The 19,103-nt window shown below is 44.4% G+C and overlaps 1 protein-coding gene across 1 annotated transcript in view; it reads right to left on the reverse strand.

Moving 5' to 3' along the window:
- The window catches only part of KALRN (kalirin RhoGEF kinase), a 535,107-nt gene that overhangs the window by 194,030 nt on the left and 321,974 nt on the right, over window positions 1–19,103 (reverse strand). Inside the window, exon 32 of the mRNA XM_081815029.1 lies at window positions 16,784–16,886. Coding sequence (XP_081671155.1) covers window positions 16,784–16,886 — 103 coding nt within the window. The remainder of the gene's footprint in view (window positions 1–16,783; window positions 16,887–19,103) is intronic.

Here is a 19,103-nt window from a genome sequence, read left to right on the forward strand (position 1 = left end):
GCAGTAATGCCACAGACAGTTGGAGACGGGGGGCTGGATCCCAGCGTGAGGGAGAAGGGCCAGAAACAGAGATTTCTCAACTCGTTGTTGAGAGTGCGCCGTCACGCTCCACAATGTGGCAGATGCCAAGTAAAACACACAACGTATGCCCTGAATGTTAAAGAATGATATTTGACTTGCTTGTATGTGTGCAGGCGGGGGGAGGGGGCACGACTAGTGGCTGAGAGGTGTGGTAGGAGAAGTAGTGAGCATTTGCATGAAGGAGGCATGAGTCCGGCTGGCAGTGAAGGGCGGGCCAGATGTGATTCTACAAGTCAGTAAGCATCACAGGAGATGGGCATAAGCAGGAGCAAAGCATGCTGTGACTGGGGGCATTCAATTACCATTATTTACTACGTGCTAGATGCTGTAGTAGACAGGAGAGCTATGAGCATCATGAAGATCAAGATACGATCGTCAAGGAACTCACAATGTAACGTGGGAGAAAGATACGCAGGCAACCATTTATTTGATAAGTGAAATTAGGTTGAAACATATAAACTGCCAATATTCACCCATTTTTTAGACACACAAAAATGGCAGTTTCATCTGATTCAATCGAAAGTAGGTGCATTATAGTATGTAGAACAGATAAAGGTCTCTAAAGGATCAGGTGTCAGAGAGAAAACTATATAAACATTTTGGAGTTGGGCCTGTACTTTATCCCTAGTGAATGTGCTACTGACAGCTTTTTTTTTTTTTTAAAGATTTTATTTATTTATTTGAGAGAGAGAAGAGATAGAGAGAGCATGAGAGGGGGGAGGGTCAGAGGGAGAAGCAGACTCCCCACTGAGCAGGGAGCCCGATGCGGGACTCGATCCCGGGACTCCAGGATCATGACCTGAGCCGAAGGCAGTCGCTTAACCAACTGAGCCACCCAGGCGCCCGCTACTGACAGCTTTTAACTGACAAGTGAGACATCGAAAGAAAAGCCTTAGGAGGATGAATCTGGTGTCAGGAGAGAAGATAAGACGCAGGAGTAAGATCCTAGAAAGCAGGGAAGCCATTTAAGAGGTTACTGAAAGAATTTCAGCAAAGGGTATTTGAATTACTTTGGTGTGCAGGGTAACCAAGAACTGACAGGGTGGTGTGACAGAGATTTTGAGGGACTCATTCTCAGGACTTGGCAACAGACTGGCTATGAGAGAATTCTGCTCCAAGTAGGGAAGTCAACTGGGTTACTAATTTGAGAGAAGAAGGAAATCTCTTTTTGAGGCTGAGACTGAGGAAAAGTCAGACATCCAACTGGAAACACTGAGGCAACCAGCTGTAAAAACTGTGCCCAGCACCAACCCTGCTCATTATGTGGCCACTTGGTCTTGAATTTGCTTGTTGGTTTTCTGGTTGCTCAGTAGAACTTAGCCTTCATACAGGTGGGGACTGGCCTGTTTTGTTTCACTGCTACGTCTCCATCCTGGCACAGAGCCTGGCACATGGGGGGTGAGTGAATAAACTCATATGAAAACTGCCATGAGGAGTCAAGTCACTTCAGAGCTATAATCTTGGCATCTGTGTCATGGACATCAGAACTGAAGCAACAAAAACTATGGTTGGAGGTGGGGAGGATGTAGAGAAAGAAGAATCAGGAGTAGAAGCTCACGTGCAGCCCTCACCGGAGCATGAGCTAACAACATGTATTGGATGGCAGATGGACGGGAGCTAGTTGACAACATGCAGGAAAAGAGGTGTTGGAGTGATATACCCAAGTGGGGACAAAGGATGAGATTCAGAGGGTTGTGGATGGGTTAACATTAGACTCTTTCTGAGTCTTGAGAAAAGATGAGAGAGTAAGATGACCGTGGTACATCTAGGTGAAGATAAAAGTGACTATCATGCAAAAAATAAAAAAAACCCCCAAACCCTCAGTGTTTCTTGGATGTTAATCAATAAGGTCTAAATTCCTTTAAATGGTGTGCAGGATCTGCTGTAATCTGACCCAAGCAAATCTTCTGGTCTTATTTTTCATAGCTCACCTCACAAACCCAGAATTTCAACCAGGCACATCTACTCTGCACAACCCAAACTCAACCTATTTTTCCCTTTCTCCCTTACTGGCTCTTACCATTTCATCCATGTAGAATGACCTTCCTCTGCTCTCCCTTCCCAATGCTGCCTGGATAAATTCTACCCACTTTGTAGAGTCTAATGCTGAAACTTCTCTGATCCTCCCAAACTAGGATTTTGATTTTCTTAATTACATTTGGTCCCAGTTTCTAGATCTCTCTCTTACCCACACTGCCAAACATGTTACCATGTGTTTATTTGTTCTGCAGTTATTCCTTTCACAAATATTTACCGAGCACCTTCTATGAGTCAGTACTTTGCTAGATTCGGTGATGCAGTGGGGACATAAAACAGACATCCTGCTGTCCTCAGTCTGGCTGGGGAGGCAATCATATAACCACACAAATGCTTATGGTCATGGTGACAGGAACGGAGAAATAACAGTACAGAGTGTCGTGAGAGATGTGACTTGGGGAAGGGACTTCGGCAGTGGGTCAGGACAGACTAAAATCAGAAAGAAGAGAGGATCAAAGGGGTGGACTTAGGCATGGGAAGAGAGAGAAGCTTCCAGGCAGAGAAAACACAGGCCCTGGGCTGGGAAGAACCCTGGCACATTCAAGGAAGGCCAGGCAGACTGCAAGGCAGGACACAGGAAGAAAAATGGCCCCCATGAGGCCAGAGAAGTGGGCTGAGGCCCAGATCATGCTGTCGCATCAGTCATATTGAAGATTTTGATCTTTATCCTAAAAACAAGGGACGCTAGTGAAGGACTGGAAGCTGCAAAGTGATGTGGACAGCTTGCATTTTAAAAAGATCATGCTGGCTGCAGAATGGAGAAGAGAGTGGAGGGAGGTAAGACTGAATGTCTGGGGACCAGTTAGGAGGCTTGGTTCATAAGCCATGTGTGAGAGGACAGTGGCTTGCACTAAAGTGGATTGTACAGATGCTCAGTAAATGCCAAGGTAGTCATCGGTCTTTTTGGAGTCAATCACTAGGACAGAGAAAAGTTGAGTTTCATCTTTACAGATCATTCCACTAAGGTAAACCCCAGTCAACATAACCTCCGTTCTTGAGAACCCCTTGGGAAATGTGTGTGTCAGGATCATCAAGTTTTCTGGATAACTAAAGGTAAACACCAACACTTTATCTCCCCAGTTTAACCATTTTTATAAATACCTTTTAATCTCTGACTTCTTAAGCAGAATACATTGAACATGATTTCCCCTTCTGTTAACAGTTACAAATACCAACATGAGTAATAATTATGGTGTAGTGCAAGATGCAAGGGAGTCCTCAGACGGGCCCAGTCATGATGCTCTCTTGGTACCCTCACTAAATAGAACCAAACTGTTAAGAGTTTTAATTCATCCATCAGTTTTTGCTCTCAGGGCTTTTCTGCTTCCTCTCTTGCTGATAGTAGCTCAGGCTTTGTGGCTATTAGTGGGTCTAGACAGAAGTAACTGTCTCCCCTTCTAATTTTCTTATGGGCTAAGTAACTAGATGGCCATGAAGGTAAGAATTACATATAAAATCAGGATTCAAGAGGCTTTCCTGTGAGCATAGATGTTTAGTTTTGCTATGTGAAGACTTCCTCCCTATGTCTCCAAATCCAATATATTTATCACCTTTTTCCTAACACACTGCATTGCTTTAGCTGTATAACCTGTTATATAATGTATGACAATAGACAAATACATTTCAAAAAGTCAAGTAGTTCTTATTCTTTCATTACAACAGAGGAGGAAAGTTTAGGGATTGACAGAAACCTGCATTATATATGAAGTTTCCATGTTGCTATACTATTCTGAGGAGATATAAATGGTGAATTATATTTTAAAATACTAAATGTAGGAAATGTCTCATACATGACATCATATGAACCTCTAACTTACAAATATATTGATTTCAAGATGTCAAATTTATGTTTATCAAGACAGAATAAAGAGAGTAAAAAGACGAGCCACAAAGTGAGAACAGATATTTACAAAACGTATAGCCAATAAAGGACTAATATCTAGAATATTAGTATCTAGAATATGAAGAACTCTTAAAAATGCATACAAGAAACCCCTAGCTAACTCAGTAGATACATGGGCAAAAGGCTTGAATGGGGCATCATAAAAGAAAGTCCAAAGGCGCAATAAGGACATAACAAAATGTTCAACCTCATTCGTGATTTGGGAAATGCAAATTAAAACTATTAGCAGATACTACCACATCCCCACTAGACCTGCAAAAATTTTGAAGTCTGACAGTATCAAGTATAGGCGAGGATGGAGAGCAACAGAAAATCTCAGATATACTGGTAGGAGTGGAAATTTGGTACCAGCATATCAAAAAATAGTTTACACCAACTAGTAAAGTTGAAGATATAGATACAGATATACCCTATTACTTGGCAATTCTTTTTTTGTTCATCTAGAAATTCCACTCCTTGCTTTACACCCTAGAGAAACTCAAGCACATGCACACAAGGATACATATACAAAAATATTTACAGCAGTATTGCTCCCATAGCCCCAAACATCCCATGTAGAGAATGGATAAACTGCGGTATAGTCATACAATGGAATACTATACAACAATGAAAATTAATGACCTATACACATCAGCATGGATGAATTCCATAAAAATAAGGGTTGAGCAGGACACACACACACACACAGTATAATTCTAGTCATATAAAGTTGAAGAACAGCCACATTGAAACTACATTGCTTGGAGACACATTCAAAAGGGGTAAAAATATAAAGGAAAGTAAGGTCAGTATTATTACAAATGCTAAGAGAATGATTACCTCTAGGGGAGAAGAACAGGGTTGTGATCAGAGAGGGGCACACAGGGGGCTTCTGGAAAGCCATGACCTGCATGGTTATTTCCTGTATGTTCACTTTATAATTGTCCATTCAATTGTTTAGGAGTTTGTATGCATTTTCAGCATACATATTTCACTTTTTAAAAAAATCTAAAAAGTTTAACGTATATCAGATGTTTATAATTAGGAATGTACTCTATCCATAGAAACAAAAGTATAATTAACATTAATCAGACAAGCCCACAAGTCACATTTGGGTAATAGTATAGATTTAAATACTATTTAAAGTATTTAAGTACATTTCAATAAAAATAAAAGAAAATAATATAGTGGCAATATTATCAGTTAAACAAAACATACCAGAGCAATAATGAATAAGGCTAATTTTTAGAGTATCTGATATCAGATTGGAAAAGATAAAAATATCGATGCTACCCTATGTTGCAAGACTGTGGGGAAACTGGGCACTCTTACACACAACTGGAGGGAGTATAGACTGGGACAACACCCACACAGGGTGATGTGACATTGTCTACCAAAATTTAAAAAGGGCAGTTGTACTTCTAGGAAGTTACTCTGTTAATATACTCACGATTCACAAGTATGAGAAACTATATCTGTACAAAGCTATTAATTACAGCCTTGTTTGTAATGGCAAAAGATTGGAAACATGCCATACACCCATCAAGAGAGAATGAGTTAAATAAATTATGGTAATGAATGCCATGTAGCCATCAAAAGGAATGAAGCAGCACTACATGACCTACTGTATGATTACCCAAATTTGTTACACGGAAAAAGTGTAAAACAGTATTTACTGTATGCTGTTTACTTGTTTAAACATTTTTAAGAAGAATGAATAAATATGAGCCTTCATGTTTTTAAAGAATCTCTCAGGAAGAATACCTACATTTTGAAACCCATGCATATATTACTACTTTGAAAGTTCATTTCAAGAATCTTGAATGCATATGCTTGAGGAAAAACAGGTTTAATTAAATTATTATGAGGAAGTAAAAGAAGATTTTGGTAAAGAGTCTAATGATTTTTCTGAACAGTTCCCATCAGAGCGAAGAGCCCATTTAAAAAAAAAAAAGTCAAATTCTACATCAAAACAAAATAATTCTTTTGATACAGATGTATCAGTAGGACTTCTCCTTTACATATTGTCCATGATAGAGTAACTATTTTGGGATCAAAACTGATACAAAGGAGGGGAAACAGAAAGGAAGATGAACTTTAAGGCCAAGCTCAAATCTCACTTTTGGTCTAGTCGCCATCCAATTTGCCAGGCTGAATTTGTTGCACAAAGTGGGTATGCTTCTTTTACAAAACCTAGCAGACAGTGTGGTCAGTATGTCTCTCATCTGACACTTTCTCTTTGTAATTTCTCGGGTTCCTAGCAAAGCAGCTAGCATAAAGGAAGTGCTAAGTATAACTGTCCCCTTTCACAAATACATGAAATGCGTCCACAGCCGCATATAACACACTTGGGATGTGCAAGGACAGAGGTTGTTCTTACATATTCTGAATCTCCAAGGTATCTTGCCACCAGTGGACACTCAGTAAAATTCCACTGAGTAAAAGAATGAAATCATTTGAAATAATTTTCTATTTTACCTCTAATTGCATTCTTCTCTGCTCACAGATCTTTTTTAATTGGTCATGTGATAGTGGTTGTGCCAACTAGTTTGCTCCTTAAATAACACAACCAACCTAGTAGGTTGGACTTCATGTTCCGCTATTAGAAGTACTGTCTTGAGTTTAAATGTTAGCGAACATATCCTAGAAATCTTTCTCTTTGGGGATTTTTCAAAAATTTTTTCATGAATGCAATAAATGTTCTTAATACCCCATGGAAAAAGGCATAAAAATTGTGACTGCTCTTGTTTTGGGGGGTTGTGGGTGCAGTGGGGGTGGGGAGGAGAGCTGGACTCTGCATTACAGATTTCAGATTCCGCAATTTGAAGCACCTCCTTTAAACAAACCATTCCCCCCTACTCCTCATCCCTTCACATCTTTTTTAAAAAATTAGAATAGGTTTGTTTTTTTTTTTAAAACAACTTCCTTCTGATATTCCTAACTCTTTTATGAGATAGATGAAATTTAAAAGCATTTGGGGCTTATGTTGAATACTTCCTGCTCTTTTGTCTTTGTCTAGAATGTCTGTCCACCTGCCATGAACATAAACCTTCTCTAATCAGGAGTGTGCTGACTGCAACCAGAGCCAAAATATAGTGTGTGTGTGTGTGTGTGTGAGAGAGAGAGGGAGAGAGAGAGAGAGACAGAGAGAGAGAGACAGAGAGAGAGAGACAGAGAGAGAGAGAAAGACAGAGAGGGAGAGAAATCTGGCATTCTAATTTGAAATGGTTATGAATCAGGGAATTAAAAATTGCAGGACTACCTTCAAGTGTTCCCAAATGATCTTTTTAAAAGAAATGCTGAGTTCTTTTTAGATAAAAGCCACAATGGTATCAGTCACAGAGACAAAAGTCAGTTCCAGTGAATTCCAAATGCCTTAAAATGGAGCATATTTAGGCTCACACCAGCAGGAAAGCAAGGTGTTTTGTTTTGGTCACTGCCATGACCTGTGTGTCTAGAACAGTGCCTGCTGTATCGCTGAGCTCAATAAATGGCTGACGAATTTGTGAGATAAAAAGGTGGCATCCATCAAGATCCCGAGGAAAAGAAAAGACAATGCCTTTTACATCTCCTCTGGTGCTCACTAAATCATGTGTATGTAAGTCATATGTGTATGTAAGTCAGGGACAACAAATAGTAAATGCAACTTTTAAACCCCATTCCTGTAGCTGAAAGAGGAGCTAGCAGGAGACAGGAGGCTTTTTTCCCTTTGAGGACATCATCAAGTTCTGAGAGGAGAGAAGCCCTTGACATTGGTACAGGCTGAGAGCAGTGTTCAGGGAGCACTCACTAAGCATTCCACGGCCAACATCAGCAGAGGCCACGCAGATTATAGGAACAGCTCTCCTGAGCCTGGAGTCAGTGTATACATCTCCCTGCAATTACCAATTTCAAATGGAGCCAAGCAGAGCGTTAAGAAAAGTACAGGAGATGAACATCCTGAACAGGGAAGACTCCTCTTGCTGTCCTTAATATCTGGGGAGGTTGAACCCTGCCCCCCTGGCTCTGATACACGGCATGGCCAGGGCCACGTCTGCGTGGCCCATGGCGGGTAAGAATGGAAAGAAGGACTGGTAGGGCTGAGGGTCTGCCTGAAGCTAGGGAAAGGACACCTCTCACAGGTTTCCTGTGCATAGTTCTTCTGCATCTTCTTCTAGCAGTTTTCTCTCAACAGGAAGAGCTATCAGGGCAGAATCAGGCTGCTGCCCCTCAGAAGGCATCTCCTACTTACTGGCCCGGGGACAGGTGTGGAGCCCAAGTCCTGTCCTCACTGTGGCTCCTTATAGAGGGCCACCATGGAGGACGTTCACACTGGCTTCTCTTGACAAGGCCCTGTTTTCTAGCATAAGGATCACATCACCTCACTCCAGTGCCACAAATCCTGAGACCCACACGAGCCCGTTCTCTATCTACTACATTACACTGGTCGTGGCAGATGGGTAGGCAGTAGCCATCAGCTGTGAGGACGTGACACTAAGCTGCCAGGCGGGTAAACCCAAAGCAAGCATTTCCAATCTAAGCTCAAGATCAAGAAACAGGGTAATAGTTACCCACTTGCTACCCAACAGACCTTTCCCAAGAATCCCAGGCTGTGGGCACAGAGAACCTATGTCTTGTTTTCATGGCTCCAGGTAGCTCCAGCTTCAAGCACAACCACCACTTCGAAGCCCCTTGCCTCTGCTCCATCCATTCTAGTCTCACTGCTGTGGCTCCAAATATTCATTTCCAGCAACACTTCTGCTTGAATTTTCTGAAAGAGTTAATTTTCGTACCGGCCAGGATGGCTCACCACCAGGCACCCTACTCCTGGTGTCACTTCTAGTCGCCCACGAGCTCAACTTGCTAAGAGCAATATTTCTCATAGCCTGTTCCCCCTACCATCAGCTTTATTTATTTTCTTAAAGATTTTATTTATTTATTTGAGAGAGAGAGCAGAGCAAGAGAGAGAGCACACGAGTGGGGGGTAGGGGCAGAAAGAGAGGGAGAAGCAAGCTCCCGGCTTGAGCAGGGAGCCCAATGTGGGGCTCGATCCCAGGACCCTGGGATCATGACCTGAGCTGAAGGCAGACGCTTAACGACTGAGCCACCCAGGTGCCCCTACCATTAGCTTTAATAAGGCATTCACAGTCATTTTGTTCTGCACTAAAAGAACCTTTTAACTGACACAGGAGAAAAAAAGGTAAGTGGTATGCCAAGAGGTCTGTGCAGAATACGCCAGTAAAATCCTTGCTCCGAGAGCTGCCACTTCTCTCTCTGCCCTTGGGCCCCCCCCCCCCCCGTGCCATCTCCCCACTCATGCCCCTCCTCCCGAGCAGGATGTGTCCGGCGAGAGGCATACTCACTTGGGTCTTGTTTGCCTTGGACTGTCGCCAGCTAATCCACTTTAACATCTTGGCTTGCTCTCAAATTTGCTTTTTCCTTCCACCGAGATTTTTTTAAAAACAGAGTTCATATTTATGCTGGGCTGTGGCAGGACTCACTGCTCCCAGGCAGCTTGGAGGCAGGGATCAGCCTTGTCACAACTCAGTGCTCGCTGCCAAACTCTCAGAGCCCAACCAAGAAGTTGCCTTGAGAGGCCTGAAAACTCTGTCTAGGGCAGAATCCCTCTCCCACCAAGGCCACTCTATGAGTCACAAGTTCTTGGTATCAAAGAGTCTGACAGGCATTCGTGCTTGGGAAGTTATCTTTCCCTGCTCTGCTGCGTGCCAGCCCAGAGGTGCTCGACTGGGCTCTGGAGCCACCGTGTAATTTCCTTGGGTCATCACAGATTGGCACGGGTCAGGGCAGGGGGGTGCAGAGGCTGTCTGAGAAGGGGGTAACAGTAGTGAGGTTTCGTTTTGCTTCCAAGGTTCTAAAAGTTAAATGATCAGGGTTGCTACAAAAGTACTATGTTTTTAACCCAATTTAACAGGCAGGAGATTAAGCTGGGGTTCAGGCCCAGGTCTGCCATTAACTAACGGGCTTTGTGACTCTGAGCAAGTCACTTTGTTTCTTTTAAACGTGTCCATGAAGGCAGAGGGATAGATGACCTGTACAGTTCCTTTCTTCCCCGAGCTTCTGTTTCCAAGGTCCAAACTCACCCCTACTCAGCTCTGGCCTGTGGCCACACCTGCAGCTACCACACACAGATCTAATCTACCGGCAAATCACCGTTTGCAGTTTCCCGATTTCTGTGACCGATCCCTGGGCCCTGCGCCTCTAGAACTGAGGAGATGCCTTGCGGCTGCCATGCTCCCAGCATCCTGAGAGCACTTCTGGGCCTCTCTGCAATTGGCCCGTGTGCAGCACGAGACTCGTGGGCTGCTGTCGCTTATGAAACGCATTTGCTCTTCCAGATGATCGGCAACTTTAAAAAGAGGGTCTCTCAAGGGAGGTTTTTAAGCTATGGAGTATCAATCAAAATATTAGGTAAAATAATGCCATCGTGATTTTGCCCCGTGAACCCAGGTTGAGTTTTCCATCCAAGTGGATTTCACAGCCTTTGGTCATAGGCAATAGCTGGAAGCCAGTCATTCATCTGAGGAACTTTTCATTTAGATGAAAACCTGCAACCTCAACTCCTCGCACTTTATCAGTTTGTTCCGAAAAGCCAGCACGTTGGTACTGTGTTGAACGCCGCTCAGAAGAGGACGGAGCAGTGTTTCTGGGGGGAAGCAGGAAAATCCCCTGCTGGACCTTGCCCACCGATGCCTGTCTCCCCCCCACCCCAGGTCCCCCCCCCTCTGCCCACCACAGGAACTGAACTAGGAACAAAAGCTATTTTCAGACCTAGTCCTGGGCTTGGGTTATTCAGAACACTCGGGGGAAAACCACAATTTGCACTTAAAATTTGAAAGTGGAGATGGCATTTTTCCCACATTGGAGTGACCAGCGAGTCCTTGAGAAGAATCGGGATGCCTCTACCTAGGATTCACATGGCAATTCTGACCCACTGCACTGTTGAGGTGCGGTGTGACTGAGTCTCAGGACCGCTTCGCTGATAAAGTCAAGTTTAGATTTCTGATACATCCTCTCCAAGCCCTGGTAACTGGAAGTACCATTATGTACTCTTCTCATTTGTTCAGGGGTTAGAAAGTGTTTTGTTACTAGATAGGATGTAACATGAATCTCTCCCTATAAAGAACTATTTTAGGGCCCTTAGCCCCACTGAGACAAAGGGGAGAGTAGCAGAAGTGCTGAGGGATCTCCCCATCACATTTTCTGTTGCTTTTAGTAGAATGCATTTAATGGGCTGGATCTCCAGCAGGTGGTTCATCGGCTCTGGCACCACAGCTAAATCTAACGAGCTGTCACAACTGCATTCTGGACACTCAGCCTTGGGTGGACCATCTTGATGGTTTTTAACAATTTGTCAAGCAAAGAATATTATTACCTTGTGTGAACTGATAGGATGTTTATTAGTCCTGACACTGCTGAGTCTCCACATTTCCAGATGTCTGGTTATCTCTTCAGTGCCAAACCCAGTGATCTGTGGGTCCTTAACACTCTAGGAAGCATGTTGTCCATTTTCTTGCATGGGAGTGCCAGGCAGTAACCCAGACGGGGACCCATCACATGTCTCCTCTGCTCCAGACACTCTTTCATGCAGAATCATTGCATCACGGCAGGGGCTGAGCCCTCACCAATGCACCTTCAAGTGCCGAACCTTCTCCGACTACAGCCCTTACACCTAGTGGCTTGCTAAGTGCTCTCAAGATGTAGGCGTCAGGATTACCAAATTCTGATAAACCAGATGAGGCTCTAGGGAAGTCTATTCTCAGAAGGCTCCTGCAGCCAGGCTGCTCCACACTTGTTATAGGTATCATCTGTAGGCATCCTTTGACTTTTCCCTTAGTTGGGCCCTCACTGTCTCTAAGCTGACCCTTCCTTACCAATCAGTGAAACAAAATTTTGGCCACGACCCACTGATTTGACTGTATGGCTGAAAAACTATTAAGTTAGATCCTGAAATCTCCAGGCTTCTTCACACATTTCCCTGTCCCCATTTGGCACATTGCCATTACCAGCCCACCTTGTATCTTAGATCACATTAGCTTGTTACTGAAATTCTTCATTTAAAACAGTCAGCCCTGGGATGTTCCAGCAGCATTTTTTGCCTTTAGAATTTTTACGTAGAATAGCATCTGCAACTCAATTTCACTTCGACTTCCCTGTCTCCAGCTTGGACATGTCTAGAAATTCATAGTGATGTTTTGATGGAGAGTATCTACAAGGATGGGTTTGTAGTATTCAATTCAATAAGCGATTATTGAGCGGCCCGGCACGCCTACCCTAAACAGTAAATAGACGCACAGGGACCAGCACAGTGCAGGTGGCCGCTTCTGTACCATTAGCTGGAAATTATTCCGCAGACATCCATCATGTTAAACAAGATACTTCTTCACTGCCACCTCATTACTCAGGCTCACTTCACTGGAATTCTGTAACTCTGTATTTCTTTGAAGTATGGTTACAAAGTCCCACCGCTTCATAAACACATACAGGCAAAACACTCTCTACAGTGCCCAGAAGGGCAGGAGCATATTTTTGGACAAGAAGAGAAAGGGGCTCAGAGCGCAATCAAACAAAGCAAGCACACCCATCTGCCTTCACAGCAATAAGACTTTTGCATGGGACAGGTACAGTTAGAACTTAACTATGCAGAACCATGGAGGGTTAAACCAAAGCAATTTGGGAGAAAGTGATTAATGCTATTTCCTGAAGCACCCTTGCTGGTTTTGTCAGCATTTAGTGAAGAACTAACAATATTAGACTGATTCCTCATCATAGGAGGATTTACAATGCAAGGAAGCAACCCCAGATCCTGTGCTGTAGAGAAAAGGGGCCGGGCATTGTTCTTCTGCCCTCAATCCTGTCCTTTTAAGCAAGAATTTGGATGACGCCATAGAAGGTATGTTTATCTGATAATGCTGGGAGATGCGGCTGACATACTGGACAAAAAAATAATTTATATTCAAAATATGCTAGAATGCTGGGATGGAACTAAACAGGAGAAAATCTAGTACGCCAACACTCAGGTCATTAAACGAGCTGTGCAACCAGGGCAGCCAGTGAAAGCAGGCATGGAGAGCTTATGAGCCAACACTGAATACCGCTACTAGACACATGTACCAGGGAGGAAACTAGGCAGAGTAGCCCTGGAACAAGAAGCTGAATGTGTATTAGTTAGATCACATCTGTAGGATCAGGTACCATTCTGGAGGCCCCACTTTATTTCGATCATTCCACACTGAAGGAAATCCAGAGGAAGGCAGCCAGGATATGGTAGGGCATGAAAATACATTAATATAAGGAACAGCTGGAGAAACTGAGGACTTCTAGACAGAAGATGAGGAGAGAAGACAAGACAACCATCTTCAAATATCTCAAGCCCAGGAGTTGCCACTAGCCCAAGATGGTACAACTTGAGGATTAAAATGAATACCTGACAGTAATGGATTATAATCCATTAACTAGTAAAATAACCCATGAGCCAATGCTAACAATAAATATCTAAGCCTTAGATCCTCAGGGCTAGCAAATGGAAAGAGGAGTAGAGTTGCTCTGTTTATAGACAGGTAAGTTGAAGCTACCTCCCTTTAGGTGTAGTATGGAAAAGAATCTGCTGTCAGCTAATGAAGGAAGACGGCAGAACTCTACTCAAGAAGTAGATCCTCACAGTTTGTGAAATAATTGTGTACTCTTATTCAGAGCGTCTAAACTTTCGTTTTCCCTCCAACAGTCGTGGGAAATTAACCCTTACTGAATGTCTAACAGGTGGCAAGTAAATGTGCTTGTCTTACAGATAGGGAAATTAAGGCGCAGTAACTCACACAACAGGACACAGAGGGTAACCACTAGAGCTGGGATTTGAACCTGGGTGTGCCCAAACTCCTTCCACCCCACCACAGCACACAAAATACACACAAGGTGATTGGAGAGGTACCCGAGGGCCCCGAAGCTGTGGTTCTTTAATGGTTACATTTTCCTCATCTACCCAGCATAGCCCTGCCACTGTTCTCTTCTTCTGGATTAGAAGACGAAGACTGGGGTCTTTTCTAGAAACCCATTGTGAAGATGACCCTGATCCCTGCAGAGGGACTCTGCCCTATTCCCTCCCCACAGCTGCCCCTCTTTGCCCTTCTCTTGAATGTGGTTCGGTTTCCCTGAATCAGTCCATTTTTGTTATCCTGCTCTTCTTCAGAGTCTGTTCACCTGACCACTTGGAAAGCAACAGAGACCAGTCTCCTGGTTTTCTGGTACAGTTAGGGGAAAATTTAACACTGTTGATACATCTCTGAACTCAAAGATACCACTTACTGGTTTGCCTGACGAAGGGGAGTGTAGGTGAAGGAGGGCACATGGCTGTCCTGTTATTACCGTTCTGTGTCAGAAGAGTAAGGACATTCTAAATTATAGTACGTGGTCACAGATAGGCCCTCTGTTTTATTCTGAAAGTGTGACTACTTCTAGGCGATTCTTCAGGGTTCCTGTATAGAACACAGAATCTCCCATCATCCCCAGACCCACTACCCATGTTTCCCAGGGCCTGAGAAGGGAGTTAGGGGTTCGTGTTCCCAAACAAACCAGGTTCTCCAGCTGACTATTGCTTTCTGCTTGGTGGTAAGGAAACTTCGAGGCTTCTTGAGCATATTTAAAAATACAATGTTTGTGTATCTGGCTGCTTTCCGACCAGCTGTTTTAGCTGCCTCCTGATACTGGAATTTCCTGAGATCAGGGACTGTGTTCCCTCTGTTCATTGATCCCACAAGCCTTTCCTGAGCATCTGTGTGTGCTGCGGGCCAGGGACAGGAGTGAAGCAGACAGACAACCTTGCCCTCATCAAGGCTCAACGGCCTGGCTAGAGAGACACACATCGAACGAGAATTACACAAATAAGGATTCACATTCAACAAATAACCCACATCTCTCTACAGTATCCAGCACAGAGCTCAGCACGTGGTGGGTGCTTTTTCAAGAATATGTGACTAATGTTTTTGTGGAATGTGCAGAAAGACTGACCAGCTGAGTTCATCCTAGCATTGGGAGTACAATGCCTTGACCTTTGGAGTGAGAGAAAAAACATGACAGTGAAGCAGAATGATCTGGGTGCTAGTTCCTGCTTTTCCACGAACTACTAGAATTTTCCTGGGTGAGTTACTCAATCTTTCTAGGCCTCAGTTTCCTTATTTATAGAATAATATGTAAGTAACCAGGATTCTTCATGAATTGTGACATGCCTGCCATCGGAAGTGTTCTAATTTGGCCTCACTTACCTTGCCAGAAGACAAGGAACGGCTGGAGCCGAAGACAAGACAAGTGGCTCTGGCACAGGGGTCTGTGTCTAAGTCAGGGCTGTGGGAAGATGCAGTAGCAGCTGGAAGGGATGGATCCCCTGGACCGTGAAACTAAGAGCCTCTCTCTGAACATGGGAAATGCTGCATTTTGCTTCCCACCCACTGACTGTTTAAAAAGAAACACTCATTCATAGGATATTCTAGGTTACATTTCTAAACAACAGATCAGAGGAGAAAGGAAAGTACAGGAATAGTTTTCTTTGTATGTTTTTACAAGTGGAAAAAAACAATTTTCCATCCACTCTGATAGTCAAAAATGGCTTAGAAACTTGAAGGCAGGATGTCAGACAGAATTACCTTGAATGTTCTTGAATACTAGTCTAGAGCGTGACTTAGCACCGTGATCTTGGAAGGTCTGGGGCACAGTCTTTTTTTTTTTTTTTTTTTATCCCAGTAAGAAAAAAAAAAATTAGGAAAAATCCTAATGAATTCAGATCATCTTCAAAAAAACCCCATAACATAGAAAACAAAAATGAAGCAAGGACACAGTCTGTTGCCTAAGGCTGAAGGACTAGACCAACACACTAGGTCTTGATAGACTAGGGCCAAATCATCTTTGGAATTCCATCCCTTCATTCATAAAATCACTAACATGCAGCAAAAGATCATCTCATACTCATTGACCCTGAGGTAAGCAAATGAGAGTTGAGCTGGAGACAAAAATCTTCCCATTCCTGCCAAATTTAGACAGCTGAATTCTTCCCCTGGCTTGAACAAATACACTGGGTCTTCGCTACTCCTTTCTTGTACTCTCCTTCAGAACTCCTACCTTCTGCTTACTTGCTCCAAAATATAATAGACCAAGTGACCAGGCTTTCTCGAAAAGACTACTACATCCCTCCAAGCTGCTTCCCACACCACTTCTTGGTCCTCTGCCCCTCAGAAACTGAACCCCAATACTCTGGCCAGAGGAAGGCATCCTTTCCACCGGAGCCCCTTCAGAGAAGAGGCCCCTACCAACCAGCATCTCTGTGGCCATTTGCCAAATCACTGGTCTTGGTCTAACTTTAGATGAGCCTATTCAATCATTATAAATATGAGCCAGTCACAGCCACTAAGGTCTCAGGAAACCATCCCAGCCTCAGCCCCTGAGGTCCAGCTTCCCAGGAGGCAGAGCCACCCAAGCAGCCCAGGCGGGGTATCTCCGGAGGACAGGACACCCAGACCCTCTCACCCTTCACCCTTGCCACATCCTCATCACTTCTGCTAAACTCCCATGACAGGAGAGGTCTGGCTGGTCACCTGGTCTTCTATCCGCCCAGACAACATCTCCACACTGTGACACACCTCCTCCAGCCCTGCTCTTTCCACTTTGGCTGGCACAAAGAGACAACTGACTCCTGAGGTTGGGTTCCATAGTGGGAGAAATTCCTCTGGGGCTAATTCTCCAGGGGTGGTGAAGCCAACAAGAAGTCTTAGGGGAAGGAAGGTTGGGACACTGTCCTACCTTGTCACTGTCCACTGTATTCTGAGAGGTCCTGGAGGCGATGGAGATGGTGTCTGGCTGGCTGCTCCCATCCCCCTGGCTGTCAACATCCTCCACTCCATCCCTGCAGGCAGAAGAGAAAAAAAAAACAGGGGTGGGGGTGGGGGGAACCACTGTGGGTTTAGAGCACACAAGGATTTCCAGCTGGTCTGGCAGAGCAGAGCCTCAGTACTTTCTAGCAGGGATTTGTCTAAAATTATCCCACTAAAGAGAGCAGCCCTATGTGATTTTCAAAGATGTCACCTCTTGTACTTAAAAAGCACACAATCCCTATGCTGATAACTGAGCATGAAATGGCCCCTCCATAACTCCTCTGGCCCACGGTGCAGAGGAGGTGATGATTTATTTATTTTTTGACTGGGAATGGGTCTACAATAGGCAGTTAGAAGAGGTCCACCCTACTTAGAACCTAGGCGTCTACCCAGCTGACTGGGTGATCCCCAACAATCCCAGAGTTCAAGGTATTCGAATAGTTTTTCTGCATGCTGAGGGAGGATGGGGGTTAGTTTATAGCTGGCCTATAAAGAAAACAGAACTGAGAAGAATATATATATATTTTTTACTTGTATTTCTTCTGTTCAAGAAAATAACATGAGATATTTCCTCCACGTGAGATTATCTTTGGGAAGTTGCTGATGTTGGATGCTCATCACCTGGGTATGGAGGAAGAGAGCATTTCCTTCATTTTGGTGGGTCTTGTGGATCTCGTGCCTGTTTATGATGACTTCGTATCAACACAGAAGGCCAAGGCCCCATCTCAAAGACCCCAGATTGCACAGCAGCTTTCTGAGTCATCTGTGCTCCTGAGCATCTAGTGAAGTAATCTCCTGAGTGCGCTCCTGACATCTGGAGCCCTTCCTGGGTCGCTGGACCATATAGCTGTCCCACTCACATGTCCCTTCAATTCTCTAGTGTGAGAATTAGGTCTCAATCCTGCACTGAACCCATAGCCAGGGCCAAGGGGGATTAGGTGCCTGGGAACTGGTGAAGGCTGAATGGTCCGTGTCAGGAAAAACTGAAGGAGATGTGGGCCAGGACTTGGATAAATGAGCACCAAGAGTGTCCACTCTTCCCATGGAGGCTTGTGAAAGTCTCACCCCTGATGCTGCTTCTGGAGAGGTAATGGCATTGGGAACTTGCTGCCCGAGGATGACACCACGTGGGCAAAATGCCCCATGTACAAAGTCGCCTCACAGAGTCTCAACAATTACAGTCTGGTGTACGTGGACATGTGTGTGCAGGTGGGCATGCATGTGATACACAGGTATATACACAGTATTTCCTAGTCTTACAAAGGGTCTTCTTCTACCTAGAATGCTTCTAGGTCAACTGCCTTCTTACCATCACTTGCGGGGGTGGGAAATGCCAACTTATTTTAATAATATAAGCCACACATTCGTAGGAAGGAAGATCTGCTGTAAAACGAAATTATGTGATGCATTTCAAAACCAAGAATAAAGGACTCTTAGATCATCTGCTGTTTTAGATACCTGGGCCGCTGCTCCCCACCATTTGCCTACAGTTGAGGGTTGGCTGTACTTTGTGCTTCCCACCCTTCTGGCCCATTGCAGGCCCTTCTGGCCCACTGCAGATAAAGCCAGGTCTGGGGGATGTGGGGAGCCCATCCAGGAGTGGGGGTGCTCTCCAAGCCAATTCACTCCTCTGTAAACTCTGTCCCCGCCTCCTGGGAGCCAAGCTAATGAAATGACAGACAGCCTTACTGTTCTCTGCAGACTCTGCCCAGGGTTTTCACTCTCTTATTTCAGGACAATGACAGAAAAACGGTGGGAGGCATTTCCAAGAAAGGTCCATCTCATGCTCTATAGATGTCCAGACTCTACTACTGAGGGAAAAAGGGGCTCTATCACAGAGACGCTTGAGCCAACCTCACCTGAATATCCATTCTTTCCTTTCCTGCATGCTGTTGGACATTGAGTTCTTAGAACATTTCCACTCTATCTCCTTTATTAGAGTAGGGGCTTCCTGCAGCAGGGTGGGTCCCTGGCGCTAAACTAAGTCTGCCCCTTCCCTTTATTCTGGACATGGGTAACTGAAATCAAAATAACCCCTCCTCCAATACAGCTCTAATTTGTCCTTCCAGCACTGAGAGGTGACCTTATCCTGGCCACGCAGGTCTTGGGGCTTCTGGCCTGTGGAGGTATCTCTCCCTACCTTAGTGACACTCTTCTTCTGGCTATCACCTCCCTTTGGACTAATGCTGCTACTCTGCAGGTCCTCAGGTCCATGTATCCTGGTTGGCACCAGAAGGTCAACTAGATCT

The sequence above is a fragment of the Leptonychotes weddellii genome, chromosome 1, assembly GCF_054177405.1.
Source record: "Leptonychotes weddellii isolate Sample4059 chromosome 1, ASM5417740v2, whole genome shotgun sequence".
Taxonomy (NCBI): domain Eukaryota; kingdom Metazoa; phylum Chordata; class Mammalia; order Carnivora; family Phocidae; genus Leptonychotes; species Leptonychotes weddellii.